The following is a 26,275-nucleotide window of genomic DNA, read 5'->3' on the forward strand; positions in this document are numbered from 1 at the left end:
ATTATAATTTGATCCTATAATTTCTAGATAATAAATACTGGGCTATCTTTTACATTTGCTAAGACTCTTATTTGTATTAAATATTGTTATATAGAGTATAGAACATATAACCACACTTCAACCCATGTTTTATATGCTCCCAATTTCCTTCTTTTACATCATATATTTTGTCTAAAGAATCATCAGCATCTGTTGTGAGGATAAGATTTACCGGACAGATGGGATCCAACAATATAACATATTTGAACCCAAGAACTGTGACTCTGATTGGAATCCCTGGACTAGAGCACGTGCAATTTTGGATTGGATTTCCCTTCTTTGCTGTGTGCATGGTGGCTCTACTTGGAAATATCCTCTTGCTAATCATTATTCCTACAGAACGCAGTCTTCACCAACCCATGTATATATTCCTGGCAGTATTGGCAGTTACTGATTTAGGTCTTTGTCTAGCTATTGCTCCTAAAATGTTGGCCATCTTCTGGTTCGGGTCCTATTTCATGGCCTTCGATGCCTGCTTAACCCAACTTTTCTTCATTCATGCTCTGCAGGGCATGGAATCTGGTATTCTGTTGGCTATGGCCTTTGATCGTTATGTTGCCATCTGTAATCCTTTGCGTCACTCCTCCATCCTCACACCTTTCTTTCTAGTTAAATTGATACTGATAGTTGCAATTCGGGCAACAGTGCTTGTTGGGATTTTACCTTTTCTACTCAAACGACTGCATCTTTTCCGCTCTGTTGTTATTGTCCATTCTTACTGTGAGCACATGGCTGTAGTGAAGTTGGCTGCAGAAGATGTTCGCATTAACAAATCATTTGGACTCTTTGTAGCTTTTTCTATCCTAGGTTTTGACATGATCTTTATTTTTGTTTCCTACTTTTTGATTTTTAAAGCTGTTTTTAGACTTCCCCAGAAGGAGGCACGGCTTAAAGCATTCAACACTTGCACTGCCCACATTGTAGTCTTCCTAGAATTTTACATATTGGCATTCTTTTCATTCTTCAGTCACCGGTTTGGCCATGTATCACCCTATACCCATATTCTTCTGTCTACTATATACCTGCTTGTTCCCCCTGCACTTAACCCCATTGTTTATGGTGTGAAGACCAAGGAGATACGTAAGCAGGTTGCTCAGATTTTTATTCTGAAATCTGACACCCACCAGTGACCAAAATAATGTGATTAAAAATGTTTTTATGTGTTTCAAAATGGAAAGTCATTATATATAGGTACCCTATATATTATATATAGGTGCTGTTCTGACATTATACTGATTGTTATAAATAATTCATGGCAGAGCAATAAGTATAGAAAATAAACTTGAATAAAAGTATATATGTATATCATAGCTTACTATTATCTTTATCTCCCTATTTTATTTATCTTTTTTAATTTTACTTCCATAATTCTTTTGTTTTATTCTCCCTTGTTTACACACACACACACACACACACACAGTTATATTTGTTGGAAGTGTAACTGTGAGAAAGACAGATATCATGGTGTCAGAAGTACTAGAGCATAAAGAAGATATAATATTTTACACAAAATTTATTTTATTGATGCCTTGGTAAGATAAAAATAAAAAAGTATTTTCAACTCTAAGAAGCTTCTTATACAGCTTTCAGAAGAAATTAGAGGAGACACTAAACATAAAATAATGACCCATGTTAGATTTGATGATGTGAGATTCATTTTATGTAAAATAATATTGAGGTACTGTCATTCAAACTCAACTAGATGAGCAGAAATATGTGTTGCAATGCATCAGTATAACTTCTCTGAAGATCCCAATAAGATATTTTCTCTGTTTTCATCAGTGATAAAAATATACAAATAATTCTGCAGTAGGATATTATGTGTTTATATATCAAATATTTGATAGTTAGCTGAAGAAATATAATAATTTCACTATGCAAGTGAATAATAGAGAATTTTATTTGGTATTGACTAACATTGCTTGCAATAATCTTGAAAGAAGCATACCATCTGACAGAATAGTGTGATAACTTGCCATGGGTTGTTTTCCCTGGGCCCCCCAAATTACTAAAAGTTGCCTAAAAGTTTTTTAATATGACTCATTAGAGAAAATTCTCCAATGAGGAACTAGAAGCTCCTTTTGTCCTAATATTATTATTATTACACCTTAAGTTTTTCTGGATAATAAAGAAAATTAAGTAATTTAGTATTTTATTATTATGAATTATTATTAATTTTAATTATATTTTATTTATTTGTGGTGCAGGAGATAAAATAAAGAACCTCTGCTATTTAAGGCAAGTGCTTTAACACTCAGCTATATCCAGGGCCAAGACTTTGAAATTCAGTTATATCTTCTTTATTACCACCACATGACCACCAATAAATCTTAGTTTGTTTAGCTAGTCTCTCATTTTAATCAGCCATTGTCACCTCCTTTTTATGGTGAAGTTAATAACATACACCATTTTTCTATGGTAGACAAAGAAGTTTAAAAATGTTTTTGCTTGATCAGATGGAAATTGTATATATTTTAATTTAATTATATTTTATTGAAACCATTGTAAGTTACAAAGTCCTTCATTGTTGGGTTTTAGACATTTAAAGAATTAGTGCCAATCACACCAACAGTGTCAACTTCCCTCCAACAAAATTCCCAGAGTGCAACCTTTACCTACCCCTGACCCCCAGCTTGCTAGTATAATGGGCTTATTTTAAGTTTAGATTGTTAAAGTTTCAGTCTCTTTATTCCATTGTTGTTTACTTTATCATGGGTATTTAGTTTTGTTTTTTTTTTTAACACCACCAATGCTCCTGAGACACTTGTCCCTGACCCCCATCCTTTCATATTTATGTTTTTTCTTCTTAACTCAATTTCTTTCCATCTCCCTAGGGCCATGGGTGTTTGAGATAACTTCCATTTAGACCAGGGGTCTCAAACTCGCGGCCCGCGGGCCGTTTGCGGCCCTCCGTACATTTTGTGGCCCACGGCCGGCCTTCAAATATCGCAGTATTTGCGATTATTTGCTTACTAAATAATCGCAATAAAAATTGCATTAGTAAGAAAAAAATCGCATTAAACATTCGCATACCCCGAGCAGTTCCGTTCAGGGTATGCAAATGTTTAATGTGATTTTTTTGCTATTTTTTTCTTACTAATGCGATTTTTTATTGCGAATATTCGGTAAGCAAAATCTCTTATGTGGCCCTGCCTCACCCCGACTTTGCCTCCTGGAGCCCCCAGGTAAATTGAGTTTGAGACTGCTGATTTAGACCACTGATTGCTGTCTTCATGCAATTATTCTAAATACCACATACAAGTGATATCCTTCTTCCTCTGGCTTACTTCATTAATATATTAGAAAAATTAAACTTTGACCTATAATAATGTCAACCTAAAGACATGTGGAAATGCCTGAGATGTATTAGTTATTACAACAAAAATTGAAAGTATATTTTAAGTATAATATAGATGGGAATTTATCCAAGAAGAAAAATTATGAAGGACTAAACAAGGAAAATGGAGAAAGTAGGAAAGGTAATACAATACTTAGCAGATTTATAATATGAAATAACCAGAACTCTTTCTTTCTAGCAATATTTGGAAAAAAATGTGAGTAATCATACCTTCAACCATGCCTCATTGTAAACATGTAAATATGTGTTGATTTACCCAACAATCTCTACTGCTAGATAGTAACTACTGAACTATCACCTCCTAAACATTTCTCCCAAGTTCTATTCACTAAGAAAATATTTCTCCCAAGTCTGAAAATGTCTCCTCAAGAACAAGGACTATCAACAAAGAACCTATAGAACAGACCCAGTATATATGGGGAATTTTGATTTTTTTTCCCTTGAAGTGGATATCAAGAACAGAATATTGTTAACTTTATTGATGGTATCAAAGAAAAGGTGCAGTAATCTAGTAAGGCAGTAACTCTAGTAAGTACAGTACAAATCTAAAAAAAAAACTACCAAAATATTTTTTGAAGGGTCAGAGTAATAGCACAGCAGTAGGGTGTTTGCCTTGCACATGTCAAGGTCCAGACAGATCCAGGTTCGATTCCTGGAATCCCATATGGTCCCCCAAGCCTGCCAAGAGAGATTCTGAGTGCAAAGCCAGGAACAACCTCTGAAAGCCACCGGATGTGGTCCAAAAAAACAAAACCAAAAAATCTTTTTTTGAGTATTGCCTCAGAACAGAAAGCTTATATCAAGGAATAGGAAAGACTGCCCTTTGAATTGTGATTCTTAGAATTGTGACAGAAATAGCTTCCCATTAGAAGGTGTTCTAGAAGTTAATTTGGATAGCTTAAAGACTATTAAAGACTGAAAATTAAAATAACTGTTAGAGTTATATTCTTACTCATCTCTAGATAGCAAATCTGATACTGTCACTATGATTTGATTTGCAAAAGTTGATTAATTTTCCATTCCTGATGTAATAAAAGTCATGACTAATATCAATGAAAAGTATATAATGTTCACATTAACAAATTCTTAAAAAAACTTGTAAATAAACTATGAAAACAAGAAATACTTATATTCACTGACAGTGGGAAAGCATTTACCAATGACAATCCTTTGTTCAGATATGAATATGATGGCAAGCGGAGAAATGAAAGGAAGATATGTAGGAAAAGACAGAAAATTTATTTGGCTATGTTTTATTTTAATAAATGTTATTTTGGTTATATTTGTCCCAGAAACATATGCATGTATCTGAATTATAATTATAAGAATGCTCTGGAAAAATGAGCATGTATTATATGTGTAGTACCCTTGGCTTAAGTACTGGTGTATAACCTATATTCACTGCAGTGTTATTTACAATAGCCAGAATCTAAAACAACCTGACAGCAGATGAGTAGCTAAAGAGACTATGGTACATATACACAATGGAATACTATGCAGCTTTCAGAAAAAAAGAATTCATGACATTTTAATATACATGGATGGACATGGAAACTATTATGCTGAGTGAAAGAAGTCAGAGGTAGAGAGATAGACACAGAATAGTTCCACTCACCTATTGGATTTAAGAAAAGTAAAAGATATAATTGTAATAATATTCAGAGACAATAGAGATGAGGACAAGAAGGACTGGACCACAATATGAAGCTTATCACAAAGTGTGGTGAGTGCAGTAAGAGAAATAACTACACCTACAGCTATCATGACAATGATAGTGAGTGAGAGAACTAGGATGCCTGTCTTGAATATAGGCAGGGGAAGTGGGGATGCGAGGAAGATGGAGGGGGATTGGTGGTAGGAATGTTGCACTGATGAAGGAGGATATTCTTTTTTTGACTGAAACCCAACTACAAATGTTTTTAATCATGGTGCTTAAATAAATATATTATTATTATTATTAAAACTAACCAAAAACAAACAAAAGAGATCTAGTGTATAATACTATTCATATATATATCAACTTCACTTATATATGATACAAAACCAAATTTTTCTGTAGGAGCTTTGTTCTTAAAAGTCAATGTAAAGGCACAACTTGTAGATTACTCTCTGAGGTCATAGAACAGACCACATTTGAAAGTATGAAAGAACCTGGTTTATATTATTTGATGACAGATATTAAGAAAACAAACAGAGGGGCCAGAGAGTTAGCACAGCAGTAGGACATTTGTCCTGCAAGTGGCTACCAATGGTAGTTCGAATCCCTGCATCCCCTATCGTCCTTCGTGCCAGTCAGAAGGAATATCTGGGCACAGAGCCAGGAGTAACCATTACCTTTGTGCCACTGGGTGTGCCCCCCAAAAAAAAATAAAAAAAGAAAAAGAAAAGAAAACAAACAGAAGAAACTCTCCATTGTGGAAGGACATTGACTTAGAAATATCACAAGAGAAATGTTTCACATGTAGCAGAAAGAATGTGCTAAAGGAGAAAGTAACGTGTGTTTTTATTAGAAATGTATGAACATATAATTTGATTCAATAAAATAATAAATAACTAATAAATAAATAAAATAATAAAATGATTGGGGAAACACTGAAGATATTACATGCAGTAATTTATATAGAGAGTTAAGAGTTCACCAAAAGGAACAGACTGATAAATATTTATAGTGTACATAATGGGATTTCTGTTTAAAAAAAGTCTTCTCCAGTGTCCAACTGAATATGAGAGATAATGGTGACAGGATCATTAGAAGACTTTTACAGTATAGATATAAGTGATGGGTATGTGTGTTAATGAAAATATAGTGAAATTATTTTAATTGATTGAAGGAAATGAAACAAAACTAGCTTTGTTGCCTTCATGCAGCTGACCTGAGTTCAATTTCCCCCAAAAGAATTTAGGTGTTTTAAGAAAAATTAAGGACATTATTATAATAATGCCCAGAGACAAAAGAGATGAGGGCCAGAAGGACCAGTTCACAATATGAAGCTCAGCACAAAAAATGGTGAGTGCAGTTAGGGAAATAATTACACTATCATCTATCATCATAATCTAGATGAGTGAGAGTAGAATGCCTGCCTCGAATACAGACAGGGATTGGGAAGGAGGAAGGGTGGCATGTTGCACTGGTAAAGGGTAGTGTTCTGTTTATGACTGAAACCCAACTATAATCATGTTTGTAATGATGTTGCTTAAATAAAGATTTTATTTAAAATAGAAAGATATAAAGAAAAGTATACTACTGATATTTATAATTATTTGTTTCTATTATTTTATATTTAATTCTGTGCTAGTGAGATAAATGAAAAATAAAGGAAAAGTCATTAGATCAGCAAAAGCCTTAGGCAATATTTTATGAACATATAAAGCATATCTAAATTACTTTTGCATCATATGAAAGTAATATCCCTCCAATTTACTTTATTTATTATTATTTCACAAACAATAACAAAGACAGCAAAATGTTCCATTTAATTACTTGAAAAATAATTTTGGGAAAATTTGGATTATAAAGGTTTCATAATAACTGTATTTTGAATAGAAGAAACACTCCAATTTTGCTCCCATACTGTTATTTTATTGCCTTGATTTTTTCATTTCCCCCAATGCCACATTTCTACTAGACATTATTTTTAACCAAATATCATTCCTTATTCAATATATTTTTTCCTTATTCAATATCTTGAGTTTCCTGTCGACCAAAATATCAGCCTCAGTCTCTACGACAATGGAGGATTCGGGTCACCCACTCTCTCATTTGTTTGGTCCTAGCAGCATAAATCAAGGGATTGACCATGGGCGGTACCAAGAAGTAGAGATTGTCAATAATTATCTGTAGATGGGAAGCCATATGGTAGCCTAAAATCTGGGCCAGAACGGAGAAAACAACAGGAGAATAAAAGAGAGCAATGACACAAAGATGAGAGCCACATGTGCTGAGAGCTTTGCCCCTGGCCTCCCAAGAAGGTATGCGAAAGACAGCATGGAGAATCAGACCATATGACAACATAATAAAGAACAGATCAAATCCCACAGATGCTACAATAACCATAAGGCCATAGACAATGTGGTCAGAGATGTCTCCACAGGCTATCTGTACCACTGCCATATAAGCACAGTAGGAATAAGCGATGACATGGGTCTGGAAGCTTTCCAGTCTTTTTGTCAGGATGGGTGCTGGGGTCAGTATTGCTATTGCTCGTGCTAGGACAGCCAGTGCCATCTTCACAAGCATGGAGTTTGCAAGGATGGTTGTATATCTCAGAGGGTGCCAGATGGCCACAAATCTGTCAAAAGCCATAGCCAAGAGGATCCCAGATTCCATGACATAAAAGGAAGGAATAAAAAACATCTGTGTAAGGCACGCATTGAAGCTTATTTCTTTAGCATTCATCCAAAATATACCCAGAATGCGGGGCACGGTGGCAGTGACCAGAGACAGATCAATAATTGATAGCATAGCCAAGAGGAGAAACATGGGCTCGTGAAGACTCTTCTCTACCTGAATGATGCATAAAATGGTGATATTTCCAATGAGTGCAATAAGAAATACCAGGAAAAATGGCAAAGAAAACCAACCGTGGTAAGATTCCAAGCCAGGAATTCCAGCCAGCACAAATACTGAAGGTTGAGGAATTGAGTTGTTGCAAGTGAACATTCCCTAACCTGAGCTCCTCAAGATCTGATTCCTGGGGAGAAAGAAATAGAGATTATTTTGAAATATATGTATTATTTGCACCTAAAATTCTGAGTTTATAATATTTTCTAATAACAGTTATATAATGTATATAGTCAAAGTCACATTTTAGCTCTTAGAGTGAAGATGGACGTGATAACATTCTATTTTCTCTAGAATATTTCCTCTATTTTCTAGAAGAATGAAAAGTAGTCTCAAGAATAAAATTTTAGTAGAGAACTACAAATTCATAGATTATATTCTTCCTAGCTTTATGGCTTCTGTTTAATAATTTATTGTTTACATCCTGAAGAATTTAGACCTGTGTTGTAGGGCCTGGGAGAGATCTAACATTTAAGTATTTAAGGCTTGTGTGGTATACAAACAAAAAAGAAAGAAAGGTTTTCACTCAAGAGTAGAACATAGGTTGCAGCTGTGATGCAGCGGTAGGGTGTTTGTCTTGCAAGCGGCTGACCCAGGACAGACCACTGTTCCATTCCCTGGGAATCCATATGGTCTCTCAAATCAGGAGCGATTTCTGAGAGCATAGCCAGGAGTAATCTCTGAGTGTCATCAGGTGTGGCCCCCCCCAAAACAAAACAAAACAAAAAAAGAGTAAAGCACATAATCCTCATTTCCTGAGCATTCATTGCATTTGTTGTTCTGGGGTGTTTTTGATTTTGACAAAGGAATTAGAAAATCTGCATATTTTTACTTGAAAGGCATTGTAGTTCCCATGGGAGAAATAATGAATATTTTAAATTATAGAAATGCAATACAAATTTGTCACAATAGAATATAGTTTAGTATTCCCACATTTTTCTATAAAGCTAAGAAAGGCTCAAAGAAAGACTGGGGACCTGGGGCCAAGTTGTCTTGGATGCATTAGCGGGGAAATAATGAAGGAGAAACTAAAGATCCAAGTCAATGTCAATGATAATAGGATCAAGGGTCCTAAACATTAACAATATAAACTTAGAGATTTTTTATATGGCAGACCAGAGGCAAAGGATAGTGGTATAGGATTCACTTCAGAGTGCATTGGTGGAGGGAGGTTGAAGCCAATGGTGGGAAGGGCCCTGACTCATTGCATATCTTAAATTCAACCATGAAGGATTCTGTTAATCACAATTGTTTCAATAAAATATAATTACCCCTTGTGCCACTGATCCTGCCCCGTAAACTATTACTATCTATAAACAATATTTGAAAATAGACATTTCAATAAAAATCTTAAGTTAAAAAAATAAAAAATTAGAAAACATTATTTTAAACTTAGGGAACTGACATATTAACATAAATCATCTTTAGATCTTAATAAATTTGGATTGTTTCTTTGATAATTAATACATTCCAAAATTTAAGAACCTCACATATAATGTCATAATGTATACATATATATGCTAATATATCATTGTGGCATTTAAAAATCACAACTTTAATCATTCAAGTAAGTATTTCATGTATCAAGTTCATTTGGTAGGAGGCATATGTTACCTAAATTATAGGTTGGAAAACTATTGTGAAAGTGGTAAGGTATTTAAAATAGCATATGATTTAGATACAATTTCAGTTTTGCCACATTTTTTATGTGAAGACTAAATTGCTCTTAACTTTGGACCTTAAGGACAAAGAAAGTATACTAAGGAGGGTGCAGCCTTTTACAGAGCTGACCCACATTGATCTTCAGAACTTCATAAGGTCCTGAACAACACTATCAAAAAAAATTCCTGATCATAGAGCTAGGAACAAACCCTGAGCAAAATCAAGTGTGGCCCCAAACAAAAAAAATTAAAAATTAAAAGAACAAATTTTGGGCATCATTTCAAATGAGCCATGAAGCATTCTTTTAAATTCTGAATTCAATTCATTATTAGATTCTAAAATATAATATTTATAAAATATAAAATCATAAAGTATTACTAGTTGTGAATTCTTTGATGCTTTACAAAGACAACTTAAGTTATTTTATATGAAGTTTAAAATTTAGGTGAGGCTAAACCATAATGTGCTTTTGCCTTTTTTCTGGAAATGATTGTAACTAGGACCAGGATTAATATGGCTTTGGTATGATAAGAAAGAATATTTTTGGCTCTAATAATTTTAGTCTTAAGATTTTTGGTTTATTATGTGCTATAGAGAAAAAATTTAATTCACTGAAGACAAACACAACCAAGTAAGAGATGCTTACCAACTTAAAGACTACACTTTAGTTCACTATGGAAAAGTAACCTATAATAAAATCAAATAAGAAAGATGACTTTATGAAACTAGAAACTAACTGAGTGGCAATTATCAGCAACAACTCAATTGTTCAACTATCAGCAATATAATAATTAAAAAATTCTTTCATATGGCATTAGAATATTACTAGAACTTTAAGAAACATAGTTAAGTTTGTCTGAGATAGTAAAAATATTGTCCACCATAAATATAATAAATTAATTTTAATAAAGTCACCATGACCATAAATGTTATAATTTATAGTATATTCAATAACTATTTTCATAATGGCATTCTAAATTTTTTAAGTTTCATTTATGGCCTTTAGTAACTGTGATCTTAGACTAGGAAGTATTGAGAATCTCTTTCTTTATATTGATGCATTCCAGAATTTTCCCTCTTTTTCTCTCTTTTCCTAGAAGAGTACCTGTAGAGAATCGTGATATTTCTCACAATGGGGCTGGAACCAATAAAGATACAGTCTTCATGAGATATGGAGAATATCAACTGGTTTTCAGAGTAGAACAGAGGTTTAAGATGGAGGCATATTTATGCTGATTTATCTCAACTCTTCAGGGTCCCTAGTGGCTTTGTTGAATAAAGTGCTTTCCTTTGTTTGGATATTCTGGAGAACAAATCCTAAAGCTTATCATTGAAATGTATCTGTGATTCAAAGCAGTTGCTTAAGTTGCTTAAGAGCACTTTAAAATTTACCATTGCTATATTGTGGTAGGACAGATGAAATGGTTTAGAATCAAAGAAAAGAACCTGAAGATAGTTTAGGATGGAAATTAAATAATGCTTGGAGAAGTAGAAATCAGAATCTTTTATGCCTATAATTATACACAAAACACTATAATGTACTTCAAAATTAATTTTTATTTGTTTTCTTTCCTTTACCAAGACCTCCAGGAGTATCCCCTGCCAGGTGTGACCCAAATGGAGAGGAGAGGAGAGGAGAGGGAGAGGAGGGGAGAAGAGAGGAGAGGGGAGGAGAGGGGAGGAGAGGGGAGGACAGGAGAGGAGAGGAGAGGAGAGGAGAGGAGAGGGGAAGAGAGGAGAGGAGAGGGGAGGGAAGGAGAGGGGAGGATAGGAGAGGAGAGGGGAGGAGAGGGGAGGGGAGGAGAGGAAAGAAGAGGAGAGGAGAGGAGAGGGGAGGAGAGGGGAGGAGAGGGGAGGGGAGGAGAGGGGAGGAGAGGGGAGGAGAGGAGTGAGAGGAGAGGGGAGGAGAGGAGAGGGGAGAGGAGGGGATGAGAGGAGAGGGGAGGAGAGGAAAGGAAAGGAGAGGGGAAAGGAGGGGAGGAGAGGAGAGGGTAGGGGAGGAGAGGGGAGGGGAGGGGAGGAGAGGAGAGAAGAGGAGAGGAGAGGAGAGGAGAGGAGAGGAGAGGGAGAGGAGGGGAGAAGAGAGGAGAGGGGAGGAGAGGAGTGAGAGGAGAGGGGAGGAGAGGAGAGGGGAGAGGAGGGGATGAGAGGAGAGGGGAGGAGAGGAAAGGAAAGGAGAGGGGAAAGGAGGGGAGGAGAGGAGAGGGTAGGGGAGGAGAGGGGAGGGGAGGGGAGGAGAGGAGAGAAGAGGAGAGGGGAGGGGAGAAGAGGGGAGAGTGGAGAGAGGAGAGAGGAGGGGAGGGGAGGGGAGAGAGGAGAGAGGGAAGAGGGGGGAGGGGAGAGGAGGGGAGTGGAGGGGAGAGAGGAGAGAGGGGAGAGGAGAGAGGAGAGACGGGAGAGGAGAGAGGAGAGAGAAGAGAGGTGAGGGGAGAGAGAAGAGAGGTGAGGGGAGAGGGGAGAGGGGAGGGGAGGGGAGAGGGGAGAGGGGAGGGGAGAGGGGAGAAGGCAGAGAAACATGCAAAGCCAACAGGTCCCAGTCGCCAATCTCAGAGCAGATCTGACTTCTTGTGCCTGCATTCACTGACAAAGGAGTCACCTCTCTGCCTGGCAACCCTGGTAACTGGGTTTCACTCACTCACTGAGTCTTTCTTTGCCTTTCAACCTGAGTAGCTCCAGGAGACAGTTATTTTATTTATTTATTTATTTATTTTTTTTTGGTCCCTTCCTGGTCCTCTCGGGAGAGTTTCAGGAGACAAGAGAAGAGAAACAGCAAAGCTAACAGATTCCCTCAGTTTCTTCCAGTCGCCAATCTCACCTCATATGGAAATATGTTTAACAGTAAATATTGTCTCCACAAACAAAATGTAAAATCCTTGAAGCATAGACTTTTCTACTCACCTCTTCTCAAAATCAAGAAACATCTACACATTTTACCACTCCAGAAATAATTTCTGTTAAATTTGTAATTAAGATAATTGTTGTTTGTTTTTTGAGAACACTAGGTGGTGATTGGTTTATGTCTGGCTCTAAAATGAGGAATCACCCCTGATGAGGGTTTGAGGACTAAATGTGACGCTGGTAATCAAACCTAGATCAATTATGTCGAAGGCAAGAGCCCCACTTTTTTAATCACTCTGGCACCTTTAAATGAATATTTAATCGGTTCTTTTCTGAAATTTAATGCAGTGGTTCTCAAATAATGTTTTTTGCTTTCCCTTTTAAGAATATATAGCAGATAATTTAAAATTTTTAAATAGATTGAAATTCCAAACATAACATTTTGGTGCATAGATTGAAGGACTAACATCATTAAAATAGCAGTAATTACCAAAGCAGATTTAATGCAATACATATAAAGATACTCATGTCATAATTCAAATAAATCAATTAAACTTTGGGGCCAGAGAGGTGGTGCTAGAGGTAAGGTGTCTGCCTTGCAAGCGCTAGCCAAGGAAGGACCACAGTTCGATCCCCCGGTGTCCCATGTGGTCCCCCCAAGCCAGGGGCGATTTCTGAGCACTTAGCCAGGAGTAACCCCTGAGCATCAAATGGGTATGGCCCAAAAAAACAAAAAAAATTAAACTTTACTGAAAATTATATGGAACAATAAACCTCCAAGAGTAGACAAGAGAAAAGAAAATCTAAGTCATCAGTTTATCTAACTTCAAACTATTTGATAAAGTATTGGAATAAAGGCAGGTTTTTAGATCCATTGAATAGACTTGAATATCCTGAGACTAAAACCTCATTTGTATACCCAATTATTCTTTGATAAAGGGCAATACATATGAAGGTGATCAAGGAAAGCCTTTTCAAGAAGTGATGTTGGAAAAATTGGTAAACTACATGCAAATATGTGAACACAAACATCTCTTAACATCATGCACAAAGGTCAAAATAAAATAAATTAAATATCTTGATATCAGGTACATAGGAAAAAAAAAGTAGGCATACAACTCTGTTACATTTAATCTAATGGCATCTTAAAGGATGAAACACCACTGACAAAGCAAGTAGAAGCAAAGATAAACAAATGGGTATGCTTCTGTATGGCTAAGGAAATGACAACAAAAGTTTCTCATAGAATGGAAAAAACTATGTACCCAATATCTATCTAATTTGGGCTTAATATCTAAGATATACAAATTACCGATAGATCTTAACAAGAAAAAAATTTAGCCCCATCCAAAAATGGGGTGAAGAAATAAACAGACATCTCTTCAAATAAAGAATAAATATGGCCAAAAGGCACATGGAAAAAATGTTCCACATCTGATATTTAAACATCAGAGAAATGAAAAACAACACAATAAGGTAAGATCTCAAACCATAGAGACTGGCACACATGAAAAAGAATAAGAGCAACCAGTTCTGGCTTGGATTTAAGAAGAAAATGATTGTCACTCCCTGCTAGTAGGAATGTCAACTGGTCCAACCTTTCTGGAAAACAAAATGGATAGTCCTCAAAAACTAGAAATTGAGCTCCTCTGTTCAGACCCAGCAATACTACCCCTAGAAATATAACCTAGAAGCACAAAAACACAATGCAGAAAAGTCCTCTGTGCTCCTTTGTGGATTACAGCATTATTCACAATAGCCAGAATCTGAAACAACCTAAATGTCTGAGTAGAGATGTGTGGATATAGAAATTGCTACATCTATACGACAGAATAATATACAGCTGTTTGGAAAAAAATTTGCTTATATATGAATGGTTACGGAGAGCACTATACTGCATTAAATGAGTCAAAGTGAAAGGGTTAGACATAGAATGATCACATTCATTTGTGTGTTTTTTTTTTAAGATAGTATGTTTATAATATCAAGAGAAAATAGAAATGAGGGCCAGGAGGACCAGACTCTGGTAGGAAACATAGTGGATAGTACAGTTAGGGCAGAGAAGTTAGCACTATGTCAATAATAGTTGGAAATGATCACTCTGGACAAAAACTGGGTGCTAAAATGAAAAACAATGTATTATACTTTTTCAGTAACAAAATTGCACAATACTGTGTCTGAAAAAAGAGAGAAAGAGAGAGAAGAGAGAGAGAAAGAGAGAGAAGAAAATGTCTGCCATAGAGGTAGGAAAAAAAGAGGGCTGAAGGCGGTGGCAGGAAATGTTTACTGGTGAAGGGTGTTGATCAGTATGACTGAATCAAAATCATGGACAACTTTATATCCATGGAGGGGGAAAAACTAAGCTATGAGAAACTTTGTAAATCACAATTTTTTAAATAAAGTATTTTTTAAATCTATTAAATAACTCTTGTGCTTGTTAGGAAATAGATTTTTTAATTCCATAAGTTATATTCCCAAAGTTATAAATATCTCAGGGATCCAATTTTTCAAAATGTCTGAGCTTGCAGTTTATCTTCAATATGTATTCAAAAACAATAGTTTCAAAGTTTTATATTTTCCTAGACATTGTTTTTCTCTTTAACCTGGGAAAAGTTTGCTAATAATATCATTGCATTTTTCTTTTATTTTATCTAAAGATCATGGTAAATAGCATAATGTAATAATTCATATTCCATTTATAAGTATCTCTTAATTTTGGGACATTGGTGATGGGAATGTTGCACTGGTGATGGGTGGTGTTCTTTACATGGCTGAAACCCAAACACAATCATGTATGTAATAAAGTTGTTTACATAAAAATTTTAAAAAGTATCTCTTAATAAGGAATTTTAAAATACACAAGTGAATTCCAAAGTCTACAACTGCTTTCAGAAACATTTATAAAGCTTGAAGTTGTGGAAGACAGTGAGAAGTTTTAGGAATGAAAATAAATAAGGGGCTGGAGCAGTGGTGCAAGTGGTAGGGTGTCTGCTTTGCTTGTGCTAACCTGGGACAGACTGCAGTTTAATCCCCCAGTGTCCCATATGGTCCCCCAAGTCAGGAATGATTTCTGAGCACATAGCCAGGAGTAACCCCTGAGCATCATTGGGTGTGGCTCAAAAACCAAAAGAAAAAAAGAAAGGTGACTGAAAGCTGATGCAGAGACTGAAATGTTTTCTTTATACACAACTGATTCCAATTCAATCCCTAAAACTGAGTATTGTCTCCTGAATACCACGTTAACTAAGTCCTAAGCTTGCAAGATACAAGCTAAGCATGATACAAAATAAATTAAAAAAAAATAGTTCTGATGTTTTAAATATATTTGTTAAAACCAGCTTGCAATTTTATTTATATGTAATTTAATAAATTTGAAAACATTTTTAACTTCTTTAAATCTAAATTACATGCATATAATGGATGCATGCGTATTTTCTTATATTTATATAAAGATACCTGTATAAAATATTCAATCATTTATAATTATAATTTGTGATATTCTACAACTATATTTATTTATTTATTTATTTATTTATTTATTTATTTATTTATTTATTTATTTAGGTTTGGAGCCACAACCATTGACGCTAAGGGGTTACTTCTGGCCATGTGCTCAGAAATCGCTCCTGGTTTGGGGGACTATATGGGATGCTGGGTGTTAGAGCCTCGGTCCATCCTAGGTTAGTACATGCAAGTCAAACGCCTTGCAGCTTGTACCACCACTCTGGCTCCTCAATCTATATTTATTAAAGACTTACTACATGAAACTATTTAAGTATTTCATGTTTCACATTAAGTCTTAACAGGAAAGAAAATCTTAGAATTTATATATTATGAATTATATAAGGCACTGAAAGCTATAGTAATTTTCTTGAGCACACATGATTGCAAAGTTAAAAAAAAACACAGGAACTTATATTCTACAGTCAGTACACTTGGCCTTTACTAAAATTGGGTTTAATTAGTAAATATATATATATATTGAGTTATCTACTTTTTAAATTAGGAAATTTTTCTTAATTAATTTGACTTAATGCAATAATCCCATTTTATGAAAGAATATTACATTTTCCTAGGTAAGAAAACATGTTGTGAGGGTCCAGAGAGATAATTCAGGGATTAAGGTTCTTGTCTGGCAAGTGGCCAACCTCTGTTAGAGCCCTGGTTTCCCGATCATGGTCCCCCAAACACCCTCAGGAGCAATTTCTGAGTACAAAGCCAGGAATAAACACTGATCAGTGTTTGGTGTGGTTCCAAGAGTAAACAAGCAAAAGAAAGCATAAAACAGAAAAAAACATAAGCAAATACATGAATGTATAGTGAGTTCTATTTGTTTAAATTAAGGTAAGAATGTCCATAAATTGGACAAAGACAATTAGGGATGTAAATATCATAAGTGAAACAAGAGGAAAATTTAATAAAACTGTACTTTTGCATCCTGTAGCTTGACTGCCTTATGTTATTGTATATATTTTGATATTGTATTTTTTCAGAGGTATAATTCTAATATCAAAAGAGATGACACATCAGTATAGTTATTATTGGGACTTCTTTCAATATATTACTGAAATCTATTTATAAAGCTCTGCTTAAGTCTGGTAAAAAAAACATGGGGCCCTAGTGATAGGATAGTGAGTAGGGAATTTGCCTCATACTTGGTGAATCTGGTTTTGATTCTAGTCATACCATATATTCTCTGAACACAACTGTGTCTGTACCAAAAAGGAAAAACAAAGATAAAACAAAACCTTAAACAATGGTCTTTAGTTGTGTATAAAAAGATGAGGGTGTTACATTTACTGTATATATTTTATAAGTAACTAGAATGAGGTAAAATTATATTTTATAAGTGTTATATTAGTAAAAGGACAGAGTCAATACACTGACACAATGTGCTTTTTTCAGTGTAGTTTATTTTGTATAAACCGGTAATAAAAGAATAAATGACATTGATATGTTTTTGAAGACTATGTATTCATATTTTATCAGTAAAATTGCATATTATTTTTAATAACTTCTAATTAAATATCACCAGTATCATAACTAAAATCAAATCGTTTTTAGCATACTGTATAACTCTCTTTGCAAAGGACATGTCATAACTGGTGACCAGCATATTTGCGTCTAGCCCAGTGGACCTACACAAGTTCTTGAAGAATTTTCAGACACATTGATAGCTATTGAATCAAACTTAAGTTTATACTTGTGTTCAGGCAAAAATCTGATAAAGTTTTACAGCCCATGGTAGTCCAGGTAGTGATAATAGTAGGCACAATTTATTCTTTGTGGAGAGATAATTTAATTTTAAATTCAATGTGTTAAAATTTATGCTCTTGTATGTTGAATTATAATGTTTAACACTTGTATATTTGTTTTGACAACTTATTCTGCATGTCCATACAAGATATGATTGACGGACCATAGCTATAGCATAACAGATAGGACATTTGCTTTGTGTGTAGCTGACCAGGTTCAATCTCTGGCATCCCATATGGTCCCCTGAGCCTGTCAGGAGCAATTTCTGGGTGCAGAGCCAGGAGTAATCTCTGAGAGCTGCAAGATGTTGCCCCAAACCAAAAAATAATATATATATATATACACATTATATACATATATAATTGATGCAATTGTAGGACATAATTCTTTAATATTGAATATTTTACAGAATATTGAGAATGATCAGTATTTTAATTCAGATAATATATGTGAAATTTTCTGAAGCATTTTCTACATTTCTCCCATGTTTTGATTTACCACATGAAGATAAACTATTTCCCTTGCACCTTCAGTAGCAGCAAAGAGGATAAGGAAATTCTTTTCCCATTCAACAATCTTAAATAAGATCCCTAAAAATTAAAATTGAGTGCGTGCATGCAATTTATGCACATAAAAACATATTATGCATGCTTTCTGTATTGAAACTGAGGAATTTCTATAATATGTAGTTATTCTTTACATTAAAATATGATAACATATCTGACTTCAGTAAAACAAAAATACATTCTCAGTTGCCAGAAATGGTTCTTTATTTTTTTTTTATCTTTTCTATTATGCTGCTATATCTATAATTAATTCCAGCATTATCAGGCAGTCTTTAATCTTAAAGTACTAAGGACACGCTCTCGGATTTTCTTGGTCCTAATTCCATAAACAATGGGATTAAGAAATGGTGGCACTAGAAGGTACATATTGGCAATGAATATATGAATCTGGGGAGCAACATTGTGGCCAAAACGATGAGTTAGAAAGGTAAAGACAGCTGTAGAGTAGAAAACAAGAATGACACAAACATGGGAACCACACGTACCCAAAGCTTTAAGACTTGCTTCCCTTGATGGAAGCCGAAAGACTGCACGGAGGATTAGGACATATGAGACAGCAATAAAAAACCCGTCACAGGATCCAATAACAGATGCCACACTCAGACTATAACGCTTGGTGGCTCCTGTGTCCACACAAGCCAGCTTTATCACGGCCATAAATTCACAGTAAGTATGGGCAATAATTCGAGTTTTGCAATAGGGCAGCCGCTTGAGCAAGATGGGATGTGGAGAAAAGAAGGCTACTCCCCGGAATACCACTGAAGCTCCCATTTTAGCAATTCGAACATTAGTGAGAATGGTTGTATGGCGCAGTGGATGACAGATGGCTACATAACGATCAATAGCCATGGCTAAGAAGAAACCTGATTCCATGGCAGTAAAACTGTGGATGAAAAACATTTGAGCGAGACAGGCATCAAAGACTATGTCATGGGCTCCAAACCAGAAGAGACAGAGCATGCGAGGCAGTGTAGATGTGGAGAGAACCAGATCCGTGACAGATAACATACACAGAAAGAGAAACATAGGCTCATGGAGGCTTCGCTCTGCTCTTACTATAGCTAGGATAGTCAGGTTCCCCACAACAGCCACCACATACATGGAACAGAAAGGAATCCCAATCCAGGCATGAAGGTGTTCTAGTCCTGGAATACCCACCAGCAAGAAAGTGTTTGAAAATATTAGGGATTTATTAGCTGGTCCCATTGTGATATGCATTCTTTATTTTTGTGAACAGAATCCTCCTTTTTGGGACAAATGTTTTCTGCCAAGATCATCACAAATAAATTGGAAGCAAAGAAAAAAACAAACCTGGAAGACACCAAAACACCATGTTAGAAAACAATTCAAGATGTACGAGGATAGACTAAGTGCAAAAAAAAAACTTAATAACAAGAAGCAAAAACTATGCAACAATATAAAAAAATGCTAGTTGTAAATTAAATTATGAATTCTAGAAATTTGTTAACAACAAAACCATTCTTTTAATATTTATGTACAATAAAATCAAGACACTTTTTGAGCTCACATATTTTAACTATAAGATTAAATTATATATTTTTTGTAGAAACATCAAATATTGTAAATAAAAAGAATACTAGAATTCACCTAGTCTTATTTTCTTTATGGTCTCACCCTGAAGTTTAATTTTCTAATTGAGTTCTACATACTCTTTGGTCTTATTAGCCATTTAGACAGTTCATTACATCCTTTCTTATATATATATATATATATATATATATATATATATATATATATATATATATATATACTAAGAATACAAATCCTTCTGAATCTTGAGATAGTAGTGCACTTTGTTCTAGAGCTCTCTTAAACTCACCTGATTTTTGTATTGATATCTTCACAAAATATGAGGTTTAATTGCCCTGCTCCTGTCATCATTTTTATTGAAATCTCTCTAAGTATGTATCTATTCATTATAAGCTTAACTTTAAAAAATCATTGTAATATGTCTCATTTCATCTCTGCATTCCCTGATGTGTCTATTTTAAATTTTATTACTTTTGTTTTTAATCCCCAATTTTATCCAAACATATTAGTTATTACAGAGCTCTATATATTTGCTTTTACTTATTTATAGGATTTTAGTTTATAACATTTTATAAAAGAATATAAAGGACATGAAATTTATAAAGGAAAGTAATTCTTACCTTATCCTATTATAAAAACTATTGAGTACACGAAGGAATAATAAAGAACTACTTTTACATGTAATAGAATAAGAATTATAGGAGTTTCCTTGATAGTTAAGAACAACTTCTCAGCTCTTTGCCATCAAGTATGGCATTCACTCATGGTGCTTAGATCATCATCTACCAGATTTAAAAGGTTTGCTTATTCCTAGCTTGCTAAGGGTTTATACATTTTCAATCATGAACTAGGGTTTTAGCTATAGTTAACATTCTATGTCCATTTGGGTGAATTTTTACATCTTTAAAAATTTTTTTTGCTTTAATAATTTTTATATATCTTAATATCACAAGGATTTCTGAGAAGCTGATGAAAAAAATAGACTAAAATTGACAACTCTATCTTTTTTCTTTTTTTTTTCCCCCCATTCATAATACAGATCAGGCAAAGGGCCTGGTTTGAGGTGTATATGGGGAGCATTTACTGTACTCCTCTTTCTATACAGTCAGTGTAAAGAACACAGCCTGTGGTAAGTTTTGGGAGGCCTTATATTTTCTTTTTTTTATTTTATATATATATATATATATATATATATATATATACATATAACCCTTCATCAGTGCAACATTCCCATCACCAATAAAAATTTTAAAAATTAAAAATTTTATATACTCTTTTATATATTAATGCAGAGACATTATCTATAATATAATATTTTTAAACATAAAACTAATAGTTCCTTTATAGAATGAAAGGCACTTTTATAACCTTAGGCCTATTCAGATTTTCTTTTAAATTCTTAAATATTTTCTTTACTATTTTAAATTAAATTAATATATTTTAAATATACTGGGGTAGAATTATTCATTCTAATGCTATTTTGTTTATACCTGTAAAATAAAAATAAAGCTTTGGAAAGATTTTATCAACGTATTGCTTTATGATTTTATGAATTTTTTAGTTCAGCTTTATTTATCTATACACGTGTAGGTGTTATCATCTCTGCAGTAAATTGTTAAAAAATGAATTACTGAAAGCATTAAAAGGAGAAAAACAGCTATTTGTACTACAATGTTGACTTAAAAAACCTGACAAATTTTTTAAAGAGATTGATACACCCATGGCACTTAGCAGAAAGAGACAAATGACACAACTTTGATGTATATAAAATTTTCTCATGCGTTGCCACAAATATATGACATATCCAGAAACCTGAGCACACAATATTTCTTTAAGTTATGAATACTATACAAAGACAACTTCAAGCACACTAATCATAGTTAAAATAAGTGATTTAAAATATTTACATATATATTAAAATTTATTACAAAAGCAAGATATTCAGTTATGTCTGCTAAGTCATATATTAATTTTTACTTAGAATTATTATTTATATTCCATAAAGTTTTAGCCTGAAAGCTTTTCTATACTTTCTACCTTCTCTGATATATACAGTTAAATGCTTGAACACCATTCAAATAAAAAATAATAACAGCTAGTGTAGCCATGAAAAATTAGTGATAAAATGTATTAGAAAAACAAGATAGAGAAAATAGATTGATCATGGCTTGAGCTTAGCCATAAACTGAAATATACTTAATCACCTTTTTCTTGAGAATTCTTCCTTTCAAAAAATAGTATGATTCATTAAAATCTAATGTTGATTGAAAATAAAACTTTTTCCTTGCACTATGCTGCCTCTGACCTTAAATCCAGTCCTGCTCAAAATCTGAATGACTTTTAATTCTCATCTGGAACGTTTATGACCCTAAAATTTAACTAATTATCTGTTTTATACAATTTTAGCATTATGGGAGGAAAAATCCCTGTGGTATCTTGCAATCATATCATATTTACAAAACATAGCAATGTGTTTAAAGAAGTGACATTTACCAAGGAAATGAAAGTCTTAGACATTACCTTTCCATCTATCTTTTTATTCTATAAATGTAGATCTTTGGACATAACCTTCATTTCTCTTTTTCTGTTTTATATATCTACATTAAGTCTCCTAAAATAAAATCTTAGTCTTACAGTGACCCATATTCTATGCAGAATACATGTCATGAAATGTACGTACTGAGCAAGAACTAGAATTGCAACCTAAAAATCTCAATAGATTAAACATTAAAGGCAACCAGGGTATTAGTAGTCCTCTGGGATAAGAGGCCTGTTTTGAAACTGCAAAATCTAAATTATTTTCACTGAAAATAATTATTATTAATCATTTCATAACTTAATCAATAGTCTAATATAATGGTCTTTTGAATGCTTTAATATGGATTATATTTATTAAATATATAAGAAAATGATGATATAAAAATGACTAAGAAGTCATTATTTACTAGGCCCTGAGCTTAGTACTTAACTTCAAGTGTCTTAAAATTTTATAAATCCATTAAACGTATGAGTCAAAGACAGGTTAAATAATGTACAAGGTCCATAGAAATAGTTTGGGAAATAAGAGATTCACTATTAGATACCCTACATAGCATATGATGCTGAAGCACAACCTGGGCTCTCTTTTAAGCATAGAGTCATTATTAGGCTCTTAACATGGTTGGGTGTGGCATCAAACCCTAAAAAAATAATATTTAAAATATTAGTTTATGTAAAGTGTAGCATTCAAATGTGAATCTGAATATCTTTGACTTTGTTTCATTTATTTTATCACAATGTCACTAATATTTAAAAATAAAGCAAGACAACCCAAAGGTAAACAAATGAGAATATTCATATTATCTTATCTCTCAAGTCTCAGATTATATTGTATTAGTCAATTTTAGTAGTAACTAAATATTTCCAATAGAAAGGTAGAGAATATAATTTAAGAGTAGGTGAGAATCTCCATATTTTTGGTAACCTTTGGAAACTATGCTGGAGATTGGCCTAAAAATTGTGTCCTCTGAAAATTTTACTTAGACTAATTTAGGAGTAAGGTAAAATCTGATGATGGTCATTTGTGGTAGAACCATTAGCTAAGAAGTTATATTGAATCTAAAATAACTATTGGGTTATTATGTTTACCTCAATTATTTCCTGATCAAACTGGAAGACACATTTTAGTTTCTTTTGATAATCAACAGATGTATTATGTGAAGAAAAATGCTTGTGAATTTCAGTGATTTAAATTTCAGACCTATGGACTCATAACTACTAAACCTGAGTCTAGAAATAAAATCTTTAAGGTATGGTACTTGGTTTGAACACAGCCTTGCCAGGTTCCATCTCTGGGTGCTGCCAGGAGTGATCTCTAAGCAAAACTTACCATGGAAAACATAGCTAGATAGATAGATAGATAGATAGATAGATAGATAGATAGATAGATAGATAGATAGATAGATAGATAGATGATAAAGATAGATAGATAGAGATAGACAGAGATAGATAGGTAAAGATAGATAGATGATACTGTTTTTCTTAAATAATTTAAGCACTTCAACTTGAAATATATGTGCTTATATGACAAGAAAATATATAATCATAGAATTAGGGCAAGGTTATTTAGTATATGTACTGAGAGGTTACATATGTTATATGTCAAAGAGGACCCTAGAAGATCAGGTGCCACTTTGCCACTTTCTCTGATACTCATTAAACCTTGCTCTATAGAGCATGAGGATGCAGAGACCACCAGGGATATTTAGTCAATGTTAAGAGATATCTAGCATCAAATGTGAAAACACTTGAGGAGTCATGTGATGATCGACAACACACAGTGGTATGCCAAGAATGATTCCTGGCACAGATCAATGAGTTAGCCTGACCATTGATATCTGTGTTCCCATAACAAAAACGATTTTCTAAAAGGTGATAAAATTTTTTATTTTAAATTATATAGATATCTTTCACAATATTTTTTATTTTTAATTTGTCTTTGTTTTCTTAATTTGGTGCAGAGAAGGTTGATTTATTATATTTCCTGTCTTTCTTCCATCTCTTCCCTGTCTATTACTCTTTGTGAAACTGTTTGTTTCTTTGTACATATAGCTTGTTCTTTTTGTGGTAAGGGGCACACACACAATAGTGTCTTATAGTCTTATTCCTTGCTCTGTGTTAAGGGATCACTCCTGGTGAGCTCCAGTTAACATATAGGGTGCCAGGGATTGAATCTGTACTTTTTGTTCCATACACATCTGTCTCATTCTGTTTTTCTCCCTTTTAGACAAAGTACCTACATTAAGGTAGAATTATTACTAGATTATATTAGTTATCCTCTTTCACACATGAAGGTATACTGTTTTGGAAAATAAATTAAGTGACTCTGTACCAGATGCCAATAATCTGCAATGCATTTATTTGTATATTATGTTACTTTTGTCATTTGTTGTTTTACATATTGTATTTTCACGTAAAGAGCATTAAAGTGTTTTATATCTTTTATGAATACCCTTAAAGTAATGTATGACTTTTATATACATTTATATATTGTTTATGCATGTTTTTATTGAGAAAAAGTGCATTTTACCATTTTACCAAATTAATAAGCATAAACTTCCCACTTGGAAAATCTATTCAAGATTACTTCTTGACAAGATTAGATACCTTAATTATATAAATCACAGCTAATTTTGCGTGAGTCCTTTGTGTCAACCAGGTCTTAGGAGATTTCTGTAAGGTGAATTACAGACTTCGTTGACAACGTAATTCATAAACTGTCTTTCATCTTCTCTTTAAATACAAACACACACACACACTATACACTTCACTGTTATTAAAACTAACACAAAAAGCCCTGGCATTAAAGTACTACAGATGTTTTGGGAGAAAAATTATCATCACCATCACTGCCCATTTTGTCATCCCTCAGACATGGAATACTACACTTCTTAAGGTATCTCCAATTTCCTTTAATGAATACATTTTTTAAAACCTAAAATTAAAAAAAAACTAAAATCAAGATTCTAAAATGTTCTTGCATCAAATTATTTAACATTGGTCAAAACATCCTCTTATCTTATGTTGATCAACATAATGATCAAAAACCATTTGAGTTTAGGTACCAGAGAGATAGTAGCAGGTAGGATTCTTGCCTTGAGTACTGCCCAGAGGGCTCCACTTTCTATCCATAAGCATAGAGATAAAAATAAGCCTTGAACACAGCCAGGAATGTAAACCACACCCCATTCCCCCCAAAATATTGGGATTTAGTTTTGACCTTTCTTTGTTATTTGTAAATTTTGCCCTGGCAGTTTGTTCATTTTATTTATTTTTCTTCAAAATTCTGATAAAGTTCACTGAGTATTTTTGGAGGATATGGGTTTTTTGATGATGCTCAGAGCTAGTCCTTTATTTAGGCTCAGGGATCACTTCTGGAGTTGCTCAAGGATCCACATGCAGTACCAAGGATCAAATTGGGACCAGTCATATTAAAGGCAAGTACTCAATTGACTATACTATATATATAATAAAATTATGTTTACTATGATATTTCATTATAATTATTTTGAAACATGCTAACTGATATTTTTGATAATTGATATTTTTGGTAATTCAGTGGTACTGTGGAAAAATAGAATAGTCATTGATTGTTAGAAGCTTAAATACATAATTGAAAGTGTATGCCATGATAAATATAAGCCAATATGTAAAATAAATTTATATGAAGAATTACATATACAAAAAAACCTGATTTTAATTCTATTTAATGTTACTAAAAATAAGGCTTCTGTTTAGAATCAAGTAACTTTGATGATATCCCTTGATTCTAAAGTGACTTGATGATGGATTCTAGAGATGTAATTCTAAGTTTATTTTATGGACTCAGAGTAAGACAGAAAGAACAAAGATGGCAAATTAAAGTTTTTCATGGTAATAAAAGTTCCTACCGTTTGTTTCTTTAGG

General features: G+C 33.7%; 3 protein-coding genes and 1 non-coding gene across 4 annotated transcripts; 1 reads left to right on the top strand and 3 right to left on the bottom strand.

The window, feature by feature from the left end:
• Positions 1-218: 218 nt before the first annotated feature.
• On the top strand, positions 219-1,169 carry LOC126018459 (olfactory receptor 52A1-like). Its single transcript, XM_049780593.1, has one exon. The coding sequence runs from the start codon at positions 219-221 to the stop codon at positions 1,167-1,169; it is 951 nt and encodes a 316-aa protein (XP_049636550.1).
• A 5,943-nt stretch (positions 1,170-7,112) lies between these two features.
• LOC126018248 (olfactory receptor 52B2-like) lies at positions 7,113-8,057 on the bottom strand. The gene has a single exon (XM_049780392.1). It carries the CDS (start codon positions 8,055-8,057, stop codon positions 7,113-7,115), a length of 945 nt encoding a protein of 314 aa, XP_049636349.1.
• A 10,484-nt stretch (positions 8,058-18,541) lies between these two features.
• LOC126018242 (olfactory receptor 52M1-like) lies at positions 18,542-19,486 on the bottom strand. The gene has a single exon (XM_049780385.1). It carries the CDS (start codon positions 19,484-19,486, stop codon positions 18,542-18,544), a length of 945 nt encoding a protein of 314 aa, XP_049636342.1.
• A 1,359-nt stretch (positions 19,487-20,845) lies between these two features.
• Positions 20,846-20,977, bottom strand: LOC126019388 (small nucleolar RNA SNORA51). The gene has a single exon (XR_007499110.1). It is a non-coding gene; the product is annotated as a small nucleolar RNA SNORA51 (small nucleolar RNA).
• Positions 20,978-26,275: the final 5,298 nt, after the last annotated feature.

Source organism: Suncus etruscus, chromosome 9 (assembly GCF_024139225.1).
Source record: "Suncus etruscus isolate mSunEtr1 chromosome 9, mSunEtr1.pri.cur, whole genome shotgun sequence".
Taxonomy (NCBI): domain Eukaryota; kingdom Metazoa; phylum Chordata; class Mammalia; order Eulipotyphla; family Soricidae; genus Suncus; species Suncus etruscus.